The following is a 17,735-nucleotide window of genomic DNA, read 5'->3' on the forward strand; positions in this document are numbered from 1 at the left end:
ATGGGCGACATATGTTGACACCTAAAATAAACACACATGGACAATTTAACATTGCACTTGCAGGGGATGAAAAATACGGAAATCAAAAGAATTGGGATTTATAATAAAATGTTAATAATCTCAGTGTGTGACGATGCTCGTGCAAAGACTGGCCCACTCATGAAGGAGGAGATACATACATCCTATAATCGTTATATTAAGAAGACTGGACTCCTCCTCTTTTCCCCCTAGCCTCAGAAGGTGATCCCACCCATATACTTAAAATAAATTAATATTAAGCTGACATCTGTAAACTGTTTTAAAATCTTTGTCTTAGCTCATCTATAAAGACACTGTACATCATCTGTAAAGCCATTGACAACATGAATTTCTACACAAAAAGAAAAAACGAATTTGAAATACTGTAGCCTACTTATTCACTTGCATACACAGATACATTTCCTGTGAACAGCAGAGAAAAGAGTTGCATTATTAAATTGGAGTTCCACATGGAAATCTCAGATCTGCTTAGAAATGTCACTTCTGGCAAGCGGTGCATGACTTGTGTTTGATTTCTCACTAAAATTTTGAAATCTAAAAACTCATTTAGGATGCGATGACATTTTCCATCCAAAACCCAAAAGAACAGTACAAAATAAATCCAAGCTCAAAGTGCAAAGAGGAAAACTTTTCTTGTACACAAAATAAACAACGGCTGATACGTTACACAAAAAGTAAAATCCTTAGAAAGTAGTTGCATTGATGTCGGCGTCACAGGAACTAAAGGTTTTTATATACACGTAAAATAGGGTAAAAGTGCATTTAAACATAAAGAGATGAAAAATGGGATGTACGTTTCTCCTCAAAAACAGGAATGGAAAAACCTCGAGTACCCAATAGTCATGACTTTATGATGTTCAAGGACATTAGATAGTGTTAACTGGATATGGAATGTGTTTGACTTTTGTTTCTCAGTGCTTTTTTCCTCTCTTTGCTCCTCCCTCATCCCCAATAAGCTGAGGCAGATGGCTAGCCTCAGTGGGCGTAGTCAAGCCAGAGGTAATTTCCTGTTAAAAGGGGGTTTTTCCTTGCCACTGTTGCCAAGTGCTTAACTCTTTGTTTTTTTTTCCCCTTTAAAATATTATAGAGTTTCGATCTTACTATGTAAAGTGCCCTGAGATGACTTGTACTGTGATTTGGCACTATAAAAAGTAATGAATTAAATTGCTTGGACTAAGCTGACCTTTAAAACAGACGACCTGCGAGGAGTATGTTGATATTTTTGGCAAGTAAAATTATTTGAGACTGGTGAGTTTCACCTCTGAGACCAACGTTGGAAATAAAGGCTCAAATCTATAACACACTACACAAATAAGCATGCACATGTAGGTCTACTCTGTGGAGCATGGCACAGAAAATCATCAGAGCCTGTCGCGGCTATCCTACTGTTGACCTATATGAAAAACCAACCAAGGCAAAACTGTTATTAGTTTCAGAGATTTCCTTTTTGAGAACAAAGAACAGCGCCATTAAATCGTCAGATATATTAAAATGCCAAAAAAAATAACACACATACTGAGTCTGTGATGGGGGACTTGATATGAAGGGTTTCATTTTTCAGCAGCCTGAATAGACACAGTCTTTCATCAATAAAGACTTGAATCACAATAAAAGACAAAAGGTTGTATAAAATTCAGTTTCAAAAGATGACAGTTTACATGATGTGTGTGAAGGGGGCAATCAGACAGACAATACAGGCAGCCAGTGCTCATCGAAGGATGGACGCAGGAGAGGACAAGACAGGACTCCCAAAACGTCATCCAATAGTTATTTTCTTTGAGAAAACATTTAAATGAAACCCACGTTTCTCTTCTCAGCCGTCTTTGACCTCTCTCACCTCCATCTTTCACCAGCACTTGTGGTCAGTAGTAAAATTCACATACAGCTAAATACCTACACGGTACACAAAGAAAGTACCATCGTTTCCCCCTTCGATGAGGACGAGAAAAGAAAACAAAGACCGCTGCTGTTAAACTGACAAAAAAGTAAAGAGGAAAAAATCAAAAGCAAAAATCAAAATATATACAGCCAAACAGGGAGCTCTGCTAGAGACAGAAACTGATATTTAACTTAAATGTACCATTCAGTTTGTACATCACAATGCCACACACCATTTTTGGCTATCCAATACAGTGAAGGAACTGTGTGGGAAGGGCATATTTAAGCTAACATAAAATGTACATGTACCTTATGTCCATTAAAAAAAAAAAAAAATGGAAACATGCAAGTGGTATTTTTGAGGCTTTAGTGAAGTTCAAGCAGCATTAAATAATTAACACCACGCTAATAGAAAGCCTTAATTTAAAAAAAAGAAGAAAAATGAGTGCATTTTTACATTAAGATGTCATAGTGCCGCTCTGTGTCATCATCAGACTGTCGTCTACAGTAGTGACACTACTTTAGCTTTTGATGTCTTTCTCCAGTCAAACTAACTGCACCAACAGAAGTGCATACACACCAACTCTCCCCATTTAGTAGGAAGTATTACTGTCCCCACAAGCAGATGCCTCATCAACAGATTAAGTTCTGGCCACACACACATACACACTCGAATTCCCTTGAGTGTCGTAATCTCTGATATTTGGAAAAAATTATTTTGATTTGTCCCTATTGTGCGTTAAATACGCATCTATGTGGAGCAGATTGGATGGGATGAGGATTTTAGAGACTTTGGGTTTCTGAACCAATAAACTGTGTATGTGTGTCGAGAGAGATGCCCACATGTTTTAGAAAGCGAGTGTTGCGTCACCAAAACCCCTCATAATTTGTAGCCAGATGGATGTGCGCTCATGCCCCCTCCCTCCTCTGCCCCTTCCTCATTGGCTGCAATTTCATGGAGGGTTAAAGGGCAGAGGCTTCATCCCCACCGATGACGCGGTAAATCCAGGTGTGCATGTGCAGGCGTGTGTGTTGGGGTACAGTCTAATAGGATTATCAGGCTGCATGCACAGACAGCTCAAATCACCAATTTTAAAAAAATAAAATGGATAAGGCTGTAGCACCACCTGCTGGTCAGCCGCTGTAATTACAAATAAAAGTTCAGCTGTAATGGAATTTTAAAATCACCCTTTTCCCGCTTTATCCGTCCTGATACTCACATGCTCACATCTGGGATGCATTTTTCTAACCTCATAACAACTGGGAAAAATAAAAATCTCCTTTGGCTGTTTCCTTTCCCCGTCTTTCTCAAGGACGGGGTGTGAAGAAATAAAGCTGATCAAATTTGTAGTGAGAAGTACCCCTTTACCATTACTCTCAGCAGCTGGGAGCTACTTATGTGGTTTATAATTATGCTCCCCCCTCTGCACAGGTTAAAGCTTTCCAGAAACGTCCACAAAAGAGGTTAAAGCCATTATAAGCCTGGAAAAAAAGATGACTGACCACACAAAACAATAGGAATGACGGGGGGGCGACATTAAAAGCAAGACAAGAAAAGAACAATGAAACAAAACAGCTCTGGTTACGATTCTTATGAATTATTCCAACATAATCCACAATGAGTTTTCTGACAAAAACGGCCAAAATAAAAAATAATATAGCTCTGTAGACAAGACCAAAAAAGGTCAGGATTAAAAAGAAAGAATAAAATTAGTAAATATTCTACATCATTACTATCCCACATTACAATCACTATAGACCCCTGTTGTATATTCCTTTGAACGAGTAAAAGTTTTAATTGAACGACATTTCTGCGTCTGACAAGACGGGCGTGGTGGACGAGGAAGTGGAATCGGCCAGAGAGACGGTGCTATTGTCCCGGCTCCTGTGCAAAGTGCTCCGACTGGGCGTTGACGAGTTAGAGGGCGTGGAGCAGTTGGAGGGCAGGCCCGAGCCTGTACTGGGACTGCTATGATTGGACAAGGCGGAGAACAGCGCGTTCTTTTGGAGATTTTTGTTTTGCAGCTCGAGCTGTAGGTGCTGGCAGATCTCCTCGGGAAGGCGGTGATACTCCTCTTCCAGTTTCCGATCCAACTGAGACTTAAGCTGCAGACGACACGGAGGCAAAATGTTAACACATTTTCATTTCAGCTACAACAGGAAATGACTGGAATAAAGAAACTGACTGTATATAAAAGATAGCTGTAAACATCGTATCTATTTGAAATCAGACATTTAAAAAAAGTATTCGCTGAAGGTGGAAGCAGCCTCATTATTCACATTGACTTCTAAACAGCTGATCTCCTATTTGCAACCAGTGGAGTCGCCCCCTACTGGTCACTAGAAACAATGCAGGTTTAAAGAACTTCCGCACTGGTTTCATTTTTGTGATCCTAAAGTGAGAGTTTAAAAATAAACCCCTGGGCTTATCTTTGTCATTTTTTTATTTCTATTTATAGAGATGCCAGCATTGTTGCTACATGTATTTCTAACTTTGGACAAGTTGGAGATTTTTTGCAGATCAAACTTTTTTAGTCCCGCTTCTTTTGCTCACCTGTGGAAGCTCCTCGTCTATCCGTTGTAGGACGTCCCGATGCCTCTGCAGCAGCTTGTCGTCTCTCCTGGTCTGCGCTTCCTCCAGCTGGGATACAGAAAGGAATAAAAAAAAAAAAAAAAAACAAAGACAGAGGAAGTGCTTTGAAGTTGATATCAATAATAGAAATATGAGCTACAAACAAGAAAAATGGACTGCTGGTGATAAAAGATGAAGTGTGTGTGTGCTAGGGCGAGTACTCACCCCACGGATTAAAGAGACAGAATCTTGAATGTGTTTCCTGTTGATCTCATTCAGTTCCCTAAAGAGAAAAATATAAGGATGAAAAGAAGAGTGAGGAATTCAATTCTTTAAGATAAGGCTGACTTTTTCTTTACTAATGCTTAAAAAAAATTATTACGATTCAGCCTTGTCTTTTTCACGGTTCTTGGCTTCACTGATGCTGTTTAGTCGTTTCCTGTCCAGGATCTTCTGGAGTTCTTTCTTCTCCCTGCAGACACAGTGACACACAGATAGTAGGTCCAAACAAGGACTATCAAATCAATCTTGCAGATAAAGCAAAAATGAAATATACCATAGTAGCTAAAAGGAGATTGTCATCCCCCAAACATCTAATACAAATTAATTCTGACTCAGCTTTTTCCATTTGATCATTCATGTTAAATTATAATAACATAATAAAAACAAAACAAAAACTAGAAATAAATCTAAAAAAGGAGCGTCTTTTTTTGGTTTCAGTAAGACGTCTGGCTGCTGCATTTTACACTTTGTTGACTCAAACAAGTGTATTATAAAAAATTGGTGCAGAGGTTTTTACAATATTGGTGCTCAGATGTGGTGTTTTCAGTTCGATAGACACATATGACCCATAAGTCATATTTAGCTGCTGTGGCATCCAGCATTTAATATCCATTTAATAGTCCTTTAATGTACTGATTTCAGGAACGTTGGTGGGATTTTAAAACATTTAAAAAGACATACATCTTCGTCCGTCTAGCAGTGAACATTCACACTATGCCTGCATGATTGACACGTGCAACATCCCCCCCAGTGGTAGAAATGGACCGACGTACTTCTCGCATAGTTCCTTGACCTTTTTCACCTGAGCTGCTTGGCATTCGCTGGTAATCTCCTTCAACTTCTGGTGGGCCTAGAAACACAGCCCAGAAAAGACGACCTGTTAGCAAATCACTGCACTTTTTACAACATTGCTTCAAATCACTGACATTTGTTTATGCACAGCTCTATTAAGGTAACACCACAGCATTTCAACCAGGTTGAGGTCTGGACTTTGATTGGCGCATTGTGACACAACTACTCAGGCACTCTGTTGTAGGTTGTCTGCTGTGCTTGAGCTCAATGACCTGTTTCGTGACCCAGTTTCAGCCAAGCTTTAGCTTTTGGACAGATGTCCTCACGTTTGTCTCTAGAATACTTTGGTGTACAAAGGAGTTCATGGTTAGCTCAGTGACTGCAAGGTACCCAGGTCCTATTGCTGCAAAGCAAACCCAAATCATCACACCTCCACCACCATGCTGGGTGTGAGTCATAAACTTTAACATTTAACACGCTAACTGAGGTCTGCAGAGCCTGAGATGAAGTTTTGGCAGTTTCTCTGAGCATTCCACGGTTTGAAGATCGTGGCATTGTGTTAACACACACGAGAATGCTCCAGCACAGAAAACTGACAAAACATTCGCTTTTCTGGAGGTTTTCACAGTACCTGATGATAAATAATCAAGTGCGCTTGATTAGCAGCCTGGCATGTGCTTACCAATTACAATTACCCTTTTAAATCTTATGGAAGTACTAGTAGTTCACAGCACTGTACATGCAAGAGCTGTGTGTGAGCGTTTATGAGAGAGAGATTACCTCTTGCAGGTGTGTTTTTTGCTTCTCTCTTTCGATTGCAAAAAGCTCTTCACGTAGTTTTAGGAGTTGCTGCATGTGAATCTCTTTCAGCTGATTCTTCTGCTTCTCCAGATCATCCAAGGCAGCCAACTCGCTCTGCACCAGTTCCTGGGACTCACTGAGGTACAATTTCAGGTAAGCAATTTCAGTATCTCCTTAACACATTTCATTAGCATTCTTTTGAAAAAACTATTTTCCATCACTGGTTCCTTTTTTCATATTTTAGGATTTTTCCCCCCAACATCAGGGGAAAAATTGCCCAGTTACCCCCCATGTCCATCCTTACCTTTTCTTGAAACTGCGTTTGAGTTGTTTCTCAATCTGGCTGCGTTTCCTTTGGGTGTCAGACTGAAGCTGGGTTTTCTGGTCCTTACTTAGATTAGACACCTACACAAACCACAAAAACCAATTTATTTTTGCAGCACAAAGGCAACAAGCAACAAACTGATACTTCAATTACTAGTTTCGATAATTAAATCCGTCTGTGCGTACCTTCTTCAGATGTTTCTTGCGCAGCTCTTTGAGTTCTTTTCTTTGTTTTTTAAGGAGCTTTTCATAATGTTTATTCTGCTGCAGCTCCTCTACAGACTGAACCTTGACATCTGACAAACACACAAACCAGCGTAAATATTGCTGTAAACTTGTCATTTCCATCTTGGCCAGCCTGACCACAAAATAATTTTTGCACACTTAGCTGTGTGTGAGATTTCTGTGAAATGAGTTAAATGAATAAGCTGGGATGACCTTACCTGTTAGGACAGTACCTATGAGGTCCTCCTTCTGAGATTGTACTACGCACAAAGAGAAATAAACACAAGAGGAGACACACACACAGGGCGCATGAAATGGATGATGGACGAATGACTCAGATGCAAATAAACAGAACTTGATGCCCCTGCTAGAAAAAAAAAGGACTGTAAAAGTCTTATTTTGAAAAGCCTGACGCTTTAACTTGTGAAAAACTGACATAGCGGACGTGGATGAATTACACACACAGTGAAAGTAGGTCATTTCACAGCTTTATCAAAGACACATATGTGAACATATTTCGTTAGGTAATTTCAACATATAATAGAGTCTTGGACCAAGACTGCACAGTGCTAATACACAGCAATACAGTTTCAAGATATCACAATTTCTATTACGCTATAGATGCAACTATAACAAGCAAACACATGTGCAGGTCTGTAGAATCTATACACTTAATCATTTAGACAAGGTTTGTGACTACCTGGTGCAGGTAACTTGATGACATCAGGGGGATCTTCCTTTGGGGGGGGATGGGGTGTTGGGGAAGGGGAGGGGATTCCAAATCCTGGACTGAGTTCTCTCTTGTTCTCTCCTTCTTTGGGCTGGTTGGTGAGAGGCTGGGTGAAAATGGCATGTAATGAATTAAAACCTACAATAAAAGTGTACAGGCGAAAGCAAAAGTAGAGTGTGGGGGAACTAATGTGATCAACATACCTGTCTCACCTCACTGTTGTCTTCTAAGAGACTAGCTAGCTGTGTCTCTCTCTTGTGCTTCTCACTGATATGCTTAATAGGGTTGGTGAGAGCTTCTGCATACTCTGAAGACACACACAGATATCCATGAAACAATATACAGGTTAGTGTAACTTCTAGTGCTGTAAACATGGCTGACAAAATAATAATATGAGAATAGTTTTCATTTTTAGGGTAGATTAATTTTTTAAATCCGTTTGTGGGAGTCATGCTAGCCTTTGCCCTCCATTTTGCCATGCTAAGCTAGGCTAGCTGGTTGCTAACTTTGATACCGCTCATGTCTGTAGAGTAAACAGTTTAATTTCAGGAAAACAGTAAATAAGTGAATTTCAAAACTAACCTTAAACTATTAAAATTGTTCCTTTAAAGCCACATGTTGCCATGTATATCATATCATAACAACTAGCCAACAAACAGAGAAGACAAACATGTTAGCTAAAAGTTAGCTAAAGGTAACAATTTCAATTTCTACTTCTGTTTTTTTAGCTAAAAAGGTATGAGACTTAGATAAGTAAGTATTTCCACAAAAAGTTATTGCTCAACAGATACAATACATATAAAGAAAATGAAAGTAATTAAAAAATAATAATTAAAAAATCCAGATCCAAACACTGAAGCATGGCTTGACCAAATAATAAAACACCTTCATATGCAAGTGGGCTAGAGACAAAACTATACACAAACATGTGCTGGCTAGTGTCATCTTCAGGGTGGTCAGGTGACCACACAGCTAAATCTGCTACTAATTATTGTTTAAAAGTTGCTTCTTTAAAAGTGTTATCTATAAGCTAGGTCGAGGATATATTTGGCAAACGTTGCTGAATGCAAGAAGAAAAGAGAAATGCCTCAAAGGTTTGTGGATGTAGTTTATTTTTAGCCTGTTTGTGTGACATATTAATCCAGAGTGATGCTTGCATGGTGTCATTACCCTGGTGTTCATTAGGGATGTAGTCCTGAGCTTCAGTATAAACCAGAAGTGACGGCAGCATAAGCGGCTGGTTTAGCTCATTCTTCAGGTTGATGTAATGGTAGCCTAGAAGGAGGAAGAAATAAATAACTGACGTTCGTACAGATGGTAAAAGACCATGTACGATGTTCCCACTGAGTGCAAATAAAGTATCAGTGATGGCCTCTGATAGTGACTGTTTGATGCCAAGAGTGTTTATTTCCTTACCCGGCCTAATAGCCGAAACAGGAAGAATCCGGTGTCCAATGAACTTGCCGTTTTCCTCAAACACAGCTATTCTCAGAGAGGCCAGTGTAGGGAGGACCACCTGGAGAGTGTTGACACCACGAGAGAAGTTTAGAGAGCAAGAGATAAAGGTTCAAAAGATATGCGAACCCTGCTCTGTTCGTCTGTTACCTTGTTAAAGACAAACATTTCATCATCCCACACAGGGTCCAGCGAGTTCCCATTAGATGTTTTGGTTCTGTACTTCCTTTTTGTGTCAGCTGGAAGTCCAAAAATGTCCACTTCCACATACACACCAACCTTCTTATCTGTCAGGAACTGGCCTGAGATCACCTGGTAGATGTTGGGTTACAAATTTGTCATTTTTTCACTCACGGGAGCAACGAAATTGCAAATACTGAACTCAGATATGTCTTACTTTAATTTTGACCGTGTTAGCGACTATGCCGTCTACTATGTTTTCTGTGAAAGGGTCAAAGTGTTTGTCTGTCCTTCTCATGAACTCTGGCTTCAACAGGTAACCGCTCAGGCCATTATACTCAAACACACCCATGTTCAGCTGCATAGGAAGGTCTAAGAGTAAGGAAGAACAAAACAGAGCAGATATTGGTATCAACCAGCATCAAAATTCCAACCTTTAATCGACTAAAGACTTTGAAAGACAACCAAATTAAAACAACTTTACAAATACATAAACCACAGTAATGATAAATGCATATTATTCATAGCTATTAATAATTGTTAGAGCGTTTAGATGGTGCCACCAGGTGTTTGCAGAGTTTATTTAGCATCTTTTCACTCAAAGCTTAATTTTAGGCCGGTTGAATTTGTCACCATTAAGGCCAGTAAAAAATGGGTTGCCCATACTCAGGTGCCAGTTCAATCCAAGCAAACACTACGATGGAGTGGCTTCAGCCTGTGCTGGGGGACAATGTTTGTGTGGCATGAAGATTTGTTGTCCACTCTGAGTCCCATTGCATGTAAAGCATGTAAAAGGGTGGACCATTTACATGGAAACACCGTAATAAAATGGGAATGGTTGGTGATATTAAAGTCCTGTTTGTGGCACATTAGTATATGTGAGGGGGCAAACTCCTCAAGATGGGTGGTGACCATGGTGGCCATTTAGAAGTCGGCCATCTTGGATACAACTTTTGCTTTTTTCAATAGGAAGAGGGCCATGTGACACATCAAACTTATTGGTAATGTCACAAGAAAAACAATGGTGTGCTTGGTTTCAACGTAACTTTTTTGAGAAAGTGGATTGGTCGTCGTGGGCCAGTTGAATGGCCCCCAAGGTCTCCCGATCTGACCCCCGTAGACTTTTATCTTTGGGGTCATCTGAAATGAATTGTCTATGGTGTGAAGATACGAGATGTGCAGCACCTGAAACTACGGATACTGGATGCCTGTGCTGGCATTTCTCCTGCAGTGTTGCTATCAGTGTGTGAAGAGTGGGAGAAGAGGGTTGCATTGACAATCCAACACAATGGGCAGCACATTGAACACATTTTATAAGTGGTCAGAAACTTGTAAATAACTCATGAAAGAATAAAGTTACGTTGAAACCAAGCACACCATTGTTTTTCTTGTGACATTACCAATAAGTTTGATGTGTCACATGGCCCTCTTCCTATTGAAAAAACAAAAGTTGTATCCAAGATGGCCGACTTCTAAGTGGCCACCATGGTCACCACCCATCTTGAGGAGTTTGCCCCCTCACATATACTAATGTGCCACAAACAGGACTTTAATATCACCAACCATTCCCATGTTATTACGGTGTATCCATGTAAATGGTCCACCCTGTATAAAAGTAGCTCCATGTAGAATGAGGATAGTTTGAAGTTATAGGACATCATCAATATTTTTTGGGTTAGGGTTTGAAAACTTGAGTCTTTTTGGTGTTCCAAGTTAGTCCCAATTTGTTCCATGATGTGAATGCAAAGGGTTTGCTGTCTTACAGTTTAGGCTTAACTTTTAAACACATTCAGTTTCTTTATATCCAAGACTAAAAGTAGCACAACTTACCAAGTGTCTGGAAGTTTAGCGCCACCATCTGGCATCCAACATTCCAGAAAAGCTGAGGCATGTAGTTGGAGCTGTCTACTCTCGTTCCTTTAGGATAGATTCGGCTCAGCTGGTTCTTATTGTACCTGGAGGAGTCCTGCTAAGGATTAACACTGTATACAGAGGTAGAGTGTTGCACATGTGCAGAGACTATTTATTTATTACACACTGTAAACTGCACCAGAAAAAAAGAGTCACTGGTGTTTGGTCTAAGGTCGAGATCAAAACCAGATGAGACATTTTCCTCCATCAATAATGTCAAAAACTGTTGAGAAGGACTGACAGCGCAGCTGATATTTAGAGAAACACAGTTGTTTGGTTGATTTTCTACAGTCAGATGAGAAAACTGATACTACTTTCAATGTCCGCTAAAACTGAGGCTACAGTCTGATGGGCGGTTAACTTGAAGCACGAAGATTAGAAATGAGGGAGAAAAGCTAGCCAGCCTAACTACACAGACAGGAAAGTATGCCTACCAGCAGTTTTTGTGCGTTTAATCTTTATTCCTAAGATTTGAGAAAGTCAGTACACCCAGTAAATAATAATTCAGCAAGTAAATTCTCATGAAGCCATAAATTGTACTTTTTAAACCTTACCCAAATACTCCTTTTTACCACTTTTAAACTTAAGCTTGCAAGGATACTCAACAAACTCTATAGGGAAGCTCTTCAGGGCATCCATGCCTTTGGTTTCAACAAACGATGACATCTCAAAGAACCTCTTCCTCTCTGTTGAAAGAAATGAGAAGCAAAGGGGGGGAAAAAACAAGTCAGAATAACCTGTGACAAGATGATGCTACCTGCGAGTGAGTCTGTTTGGCTAATGAGCTACACCATAAACACGGCTGCTCCTCTCACTCGCAGTTTTTGCCTGATAAAGGGAATGCATCCTTCCTTTTCCGTTAAGCACGCACACACACACTTACTAGCTGCCCATTCAAAGGTCTTAAATTTGACGGGTTCAATGTAGTTGACGAGATTTGACATCTCCTCCGTGGCGTTCGCCTCGCTGCTGGCGGTACCCTGCGGGAGGCAGATACCACTAATCCATAAAGCAGCCTAATACCAGCCAGTCAAACAATCCATCAGTCCTCTTGCTGGCACCTACCTCGTCGGAGTTTGGCTTTTTCAGCTCTGCCACCGACTCGTCCTCCTCCTCCTCCTCGCTCTCTCCTTCAGCTCCTGGTAGGGTGTGATTAGAAAAAGTAACTTTACATAAGACAACTTCTACAATGTGCTGGGATCCTTTGTTTCTTCAACCCACCAATGGACTTCCGAGGCTCGGAGTCTTTCACCATCCTTTCAGCCAGCTTTTCCTCTCCATTGGACAGGAGTTGGCTTCCCTCTTCTGTCAGAGGGCAGTCTACACACGCAACAGCAAACTATCAGCTTAACAGGAATTCTTTTGATCGTCTACATCAACTTCGTTTTCAGTTACAATCATTTACCACATTACAAAGGCTAAGTTGATGTTATTATCCCAGCAGGGGAGAACGGGTGGTTGCCTGCACTTTACCGTTGTGAGGCGAAGACTGCTCCCCTGGCTCTTTGCGCCTTATGCTGCCACTCTCAGAGGGTCGGTGATGGTGATGTTTCTTCTTGTTTTTGATAAGAATCTTCCCCATCAATTCCTGCGGCGAAGGCAGCAGCTGACCTTCGCTCAGCTAAAATCACAAGGATAACACCATGCTGTCAGAGGGAGGAGAATAATGTAGTCGCATTGACGAGCTTCTTGATATTTAAATATAATGAGAAGAGGTATTTTAGAGCTACACATATTTGACTAGAAAATACGATTTTTGTGCTCCTTCTTTTCTGCAAGTTTTGCCCTTTTTCTTTATCATATTATATCGTTTTGCTTTTTGCTTTTCTTGCAAGCTATTCTACTTTACTTTGAGCTGTTCTACGGTTAACGTTATAGGTGATGTAACAGTAATTTTCTAGCTTTGGGGATAAATAAAGCATCTTTTCTTATCTTTACTTAACTGAATGAGCTGAGCAATAAAAAGAAGCACATGTGCCTTTATCTGAGATGAATAATGAGTCTGCGCTAAAAGAAGCAAAGCAAACAAGGTCACAGTTTTCAACAGTTTGGTAATGTTAAACTGGCCTCTATGACTCTTGAAACTAGAAATGCATAGGCTAAAATAAGTGTTGAAACTAAGTAAATATATCTCTAAAGGTCCTATTGACGTGAAATTCTCACCAGATGTCAGCAAGTGATGCAAGTGTTGAACGCGCTTACTGAAATGTATTTAATACTGAGCAAAAGCCTCCTGTATGGAGAAACTAGTCGCATGCTTTGCTAAGGTGTGATTTTGGCCCATTCATCCACACAAACACTCTTCAAATCCTGATTTTTTAAATTGGATCCGGGTCAGGTGATTGGCCGGGCCGTTCTAGCAGCTTTATTTTCTTTCTCTAAAACAAATTAAGTTTCTTTGGCTGTGTGTTTGGGATCATTGTCTTGCTGCAACATCAATCCTCATTTCATCATCATCATCATCATCCTAGCAGATGGCAGCAGATTCTTAATCAAGAATGTCTTGGTACATTTTCCATTCACCCATCCTTCCTTGTTAGCTTCCTTTTATCTGAAGCTTGCCAGTGCTGCTTTCTAGAACAGCCACACCACACCGTGATGTTCACATCTCCAAACTTCACTCTTAGTGTGGTGTTTTCGGGGTGAAATGCAGTCCCTTTGACCTCCAGACATGGTGTGACTTATTGCATCCAAACGGTTCAATTTTGGTCTCATCTGACAAGACTATAGACTCCCAGTATTTCACAGGCTTGTCTAAATGTTGTTCAGCAAACTTTAAACATGCTTCTTCAGCCTTGTATGATGAGCGTGCATACAGGGCATGGCGGTTGACTGCATGATTTATGGTTTTCTTTGAAACAATGGTGCCTGCTGACTGCAGGTCTTTCTGTAGATCTTGTGGGGACCACCTGGTCGTTGCTGGTTTATGGTGAAATGATGTCATTTCCACTTCTGGATTATGGCCTCAACAGTGTTTGCTTGAACCTTCAATAGTTTAGAAATTGTTCTGTAACCAGTGCCATTAGTATGTTTTGCAACAATAAGGTTGTGAGAGAGCTCATTGGCTTTACCCATGATGAGATGTTTCTACCTTGGTAATTACATTTTTTTATAGGCCGTCGGTTGGGACTGAACCGGCTGATACTTCTTGTTCGTTTGTTTGTGCGTTGTGAAACCAAAAGCCAAGCATGACGGGTCAGGTCACAAGCTGATCGGCATAAGGAGTGCAATCGTATTTGATGGTTTGTAAGTTGAGTAACACCGTGACAGACGAGTAAAAAGATATTAGTGTCTTAATAATTTGCCTTGAGGAACAGCAAATGTAATCATTAAAACTAAAAAAAAAACAAAACTTCAAAGTTGTTATATAAATAAAAAGGGACAAATTGTATATTTTTAGGGAAACAGAGAGACTCAGAAAGAGAGAGAAAGAGTGATCATCTAAAACTAGACTGAAGAAAACCAAACACATGACCTAAAACCCCCACGCATTCACACCACTGAATGTGGAACTACATGAGGGTGCTGCTAATTATCATTTAAAAACTCAATGTAGCCGTGGAAAAACATCAAAAGCCAACTTCTAGCCTATAGCACCATCAAGTGCAGTATATACCAAGATGATGCTCTATCCTTTTTGCTGATTTGCTTGTATCTGAACCCCCTCGCTGAGCAGATTATAAAACAAGTACATGGCTAAAGATTCAAATCTAGGCTGATCATTGGCTACCTGGTATAAATGGAGGTCTTCAAGTCATACACTAGAGCTATGTTCAGGCTCGTGGGATGTTGCCTTTCATTATAAACCCCATTAAAAACGCTGAGTACACATGAAACAGCTAGAAGCCTGTTATCTGTCTTTGCTAATACACTGTTCACTGAGTGCTGGGTTTAGAAACCTTGGGTTCTATCTGGGTGAACGGGGGGAAAAAAGCTTCAAGTTTTTCAGCCCAGCAGTGACCTGATCTGTTCAGACATCTGGAGTCATTTGGACTTTTACACTTTTAAGATAAGATAAAACTTTATTAAACCCTCGGGTGGGTTCCTCTGGGAAATTCGGTACTTTTACAAGTGTGGCAGCAGCAAATTGAGGGAAAAGCTCAGCATCCACATCAGAGATGACTTACTGGATATTTCTCCAATGGCTCGATGAGCAGCGCATCGCCAAAGATTGTCCTGCAGTACTCTGCCATCTTAGCCTGCTGCTTTGCTCTGAAAGGACAGAGGAAATGGTTGGTTGGTTGGTTGGTTGGTTGAGTGTCCTAAAAATCATTAACCCAATAAACCCTTCATTGGTTTAGGAATGTTTTGCACTCTGAACACTGCACATGTTACAGAGCGAGCATTTCCTTCAAAGGATTGGATTTGCATCTGGTCTGGTATTAAATAACCTGAACTCAAGCGTGCTGTGCTTATCCCTAATGCAAAGAGCTTGCAGAAGACCAAATCATCTGAATACTCCTGACAAAACACACAGACGTGCAACTTACGAATCTACGTGGTTTTCAAAGGACAGGATGACGGGGTATGGCGAGGTCTTGAAAGCACTCTCTGCTATGGCTTCAATCACTTCCTGCAGTCAAGACAAGAATGATTAAAAACTCAAAACTGGACACAATCCCTCAGCACAGGTTTTGTTTGTTGAAAATTACTCCACAGTAAATTTTTTACAAGAGTAAAAAATGACACAAAACTGCAACTGATCAAGCTGATCAAGAGGAAAACAAAAACGTCAAAGAGAGCAGAATTGTGCCTGTGACATTTCTGCAGCAGCTCCCACCTTAAAGGGGATCTCAGTGGTCATGGTGAACCCGTGGGTGATATAGGGTTCTTCATCTTGTGGTCGGCCCTTCCAGCAGTCCAGCTCAATACAGCGACAACCGGTGAGCAGCACCTGCCTATACATCTCCACCGAAGAATTCCCGGTCAGCTGGCCCACTAAGATACGAGAAGAGCTATGGGTTCAGAACCAAAAAGCGCCCAGCAAATGAACAATCACGCTTGCATGCATGCCGTTTACATGTCACACCTGTGAGGTACGTGTTGTGTGACGAGTTGATAAAGTAGTGAGAGAGCGGTTGGTTCATGTCGTCGATGATGTCCAGCCTCTCTGGAGGTACGATGGTGTTTTCCTCTCCCCCCAGATACCGACTGAATGCCTGCAAACTGATTTGGTCTGCAAGAAAGAACGCGATGACAGCGTTTCAAAACAGCCGGAAACATCCCAACAGATCAAAGACTGCTGTTCATCAACAGGCGCAGAGGGCAGCCAGATGTGATCGCTGCAGCAGGACAGCCAATCATCTCGCAGATCGCGGACTAACATAGTTATGGCTGTGCCGCTAATTTGTTCACAGGTTTATTAATATAATAACACAGATAAAGAACAGCCTTAGTACTTGACCAACGTTTTTTGGCCTGCTATTGCTTCATCAGGGTCATCAAGAACTATACTGCATACAGCACTTTAAATAACATGCGTGTTTGAGGAGAAAGACATGAAATTGTAATAGGTCAGTTTTAAAAACAACCAATCATATCCACTGATTCAGCTCTGAATAAAAGCCTGATGCCACACAGAGAGTTACAGACCTCTCTCCAGCTGACTGGTGTTGGTCTCGTATTTCTCCATGATCTGTCGGACTTGGTCTCTTTTCAGTGGGGGGTAGAGCACCTCGTTTAGTCTGGAGTCTCGCTGCCTGCGGTTGATGAAGTCCATTAGCTGGTCCAAAGAGATGAACGGCTTCCTCTTGGAGCCACTGGAGCAGAGAGAAAATAAGAGTCCGAGTGTATAACACGTACGCAAGAGTTTTACTAGAAATCCTAAGACTATAGCTAGAGCATCCTTAAAGCGCACCTTTCCTCAAAGATGCTCTGGATCTCAGGTCGAAGACATAAGTTGTCCAGAAGCTTCTGGAAGGCATCCCAGGTGATATCATCTGGCTTTATTCCCTCTGACTGAAGCAAAAAGACAGATTTGATTTTATAAACAGGCTCTGCCTCAAGCACACACATTGATAAGTTAATAAACAACAGACAGCATTACATTACACTGCTATGTGCTGTTGTCTAGAGAGAATATTAACAGGCTTTTATAAGCTGCATTGCTCTGAGTACCCAGCAGGAGGCTCCAGAGTACAGCAATCTACAGAGAAATGCTGACAGCACATTTTGCACAATCTGGTATCTCTTCAAGAAAAAAAAAGTCTTGTGACTTCAAACTGATTTTAGGAAAGATTGCACTGACTCACCAAAAAAAAATTTAAAAAATAAATAAATAAAAAACTAATTTTACCTCAAACCCACAGGGCTGAGGTACTGTACACAGCAGATACAAGCAAAGATTAGCAGAAAGTTGTTTTAGAAAGAGTCTTAGTAGAAAGCATGTTACCATGATTAACATTTTAACCGCAGGCACACTGTCGAGAAAACAAGATTCATGGCAATCTTTAGTTTGCTGTGTAAATTGGTTTATTTCCATTGTTGCTAAAATGAACTTCAAGAGGTTTTTATTGGGTGTGAAAGAAAGTACTGTAAGAGAAAGAG

General features: G+C 40.7%; 1 protein-coding gene across 3 annotated transcripts in view; it reads right to left on the reverse strand.

Moving 5' to 3' along the window:
- Positions 1–360: 360 nt before the first annotated feature.
- Positions 361–17,735, reverse strand: part of plcb3 (phospholipase C, beta 3 (phosphatidylinositol-specific)) — a 55,476-nt gene continuing 38,101 nt past the window's right edge. For 2 of the 3 annotated variants that reach the window (XM_013914633.1, XM_013914632.1), the window contains 27 exons: positions 17,047–17,147; positions 16,782–16,948; positions 16,219–16,365; positions 15,970–16,127; positions 15,680–15,762; positions 15,317–15,401; positions 12,663–12,810; positions 12,411–12,509; positions 12,255–12,328; positions 12,073–12,169; positions 11,791–11,875; positions 11,109–11,233; positions 9,496–9,650; positions 9,249–9,410; positions 9,060–9,159; positions 8,814–8,918; positions 7,847–7,950; positions 7,614–7,749; positions 7,132–7,173; positions 6,875–6,984; positions 6,669–6,769; positions 6,344–6,500; positions 5,545–5,621; positions 4,872–4,961; positions 4,715–4,772; positions 4,472–4,558; positions 361–4,023 (listed from right to left, as the gene is read on the reverse strand). In XM_013914633.1, the coding sequence (XP_013770087.1) occupies positions 3,712–4,023; positions 4,472–4,558; positions 4,715–4,772; positions 4,872–4,961; positions 5,545–5,621; positions 6,344–6,500; positions 6,669–6,769; positions 6,875–6,984; positions 7,132–7,173; positions 7,614–7,749; positions 7,847–7,950; positions 8,814–8,918; positions 9,060–9,159; positions 9,249–9,410; positions 9,496–9,650; positions 11,109–11,233; positions 11,791–11,875; positions 12,073–12,169; positions 12,255–12,328; positions 12,411–12,509; positions 12,663–12,810; positions 15,317–15,401; positions 15,680–15,762; positions 15,970–16,127; positions 16,219–16,365; positions 16,782–16,948; positions 17,047–17,147 (3,165 nt within the window). In that variant the 3' untranslated portion in view covers positions 361–3,711. The remainder of the gene's footprint in view (positions 4,024–4,471; positions 4,559–4,714; positions 4,773–4,871; positions 4,962–5,544; positions 5,622–6,343; positions 6,501–6,668; positions 6,770–6,874; positions 6,985–7,131; positions 7,174–7,613; positions 7,750–7,846; positions 7,951–8,813; positions 8,919–9,059; positions 9,160–9,248; positions 9,411–9,495; positions 9,651–11,108; positions 11,234–11,790; positions 11,876–12,072; positions 12,170–12,254; positions 12,329–12,410; positions 12,510–12,662; positions 12,811–15,316; positions 15,402–15,679; positions 15,763–15,969; positions 16,128–16,218; positions 16,366–16,781; positions 16,949–17,046; positions 17,148–17,735) is intronic. The other variant, XM_005748016.1, reaches the window with a different exon arrangement.

This window comes from Pundamilia nyererei, unplaced genomic scaffold (assembly GCF_000239375.1).
Source record: "Pundamilia nyererei isolate P.nyererei 1_Seehausen unplaced genomic scaffold, PunNye1.0 scaffold00211, whole genome shotgun sequence".
NCBI classification, from domain to species: domain Eukaryota; kingdom Metazoa; phylum Chordata; class Actinopteri; order Cichliformes; family Cichlidae; genus Pundamilia; species Pundamilia nyererei.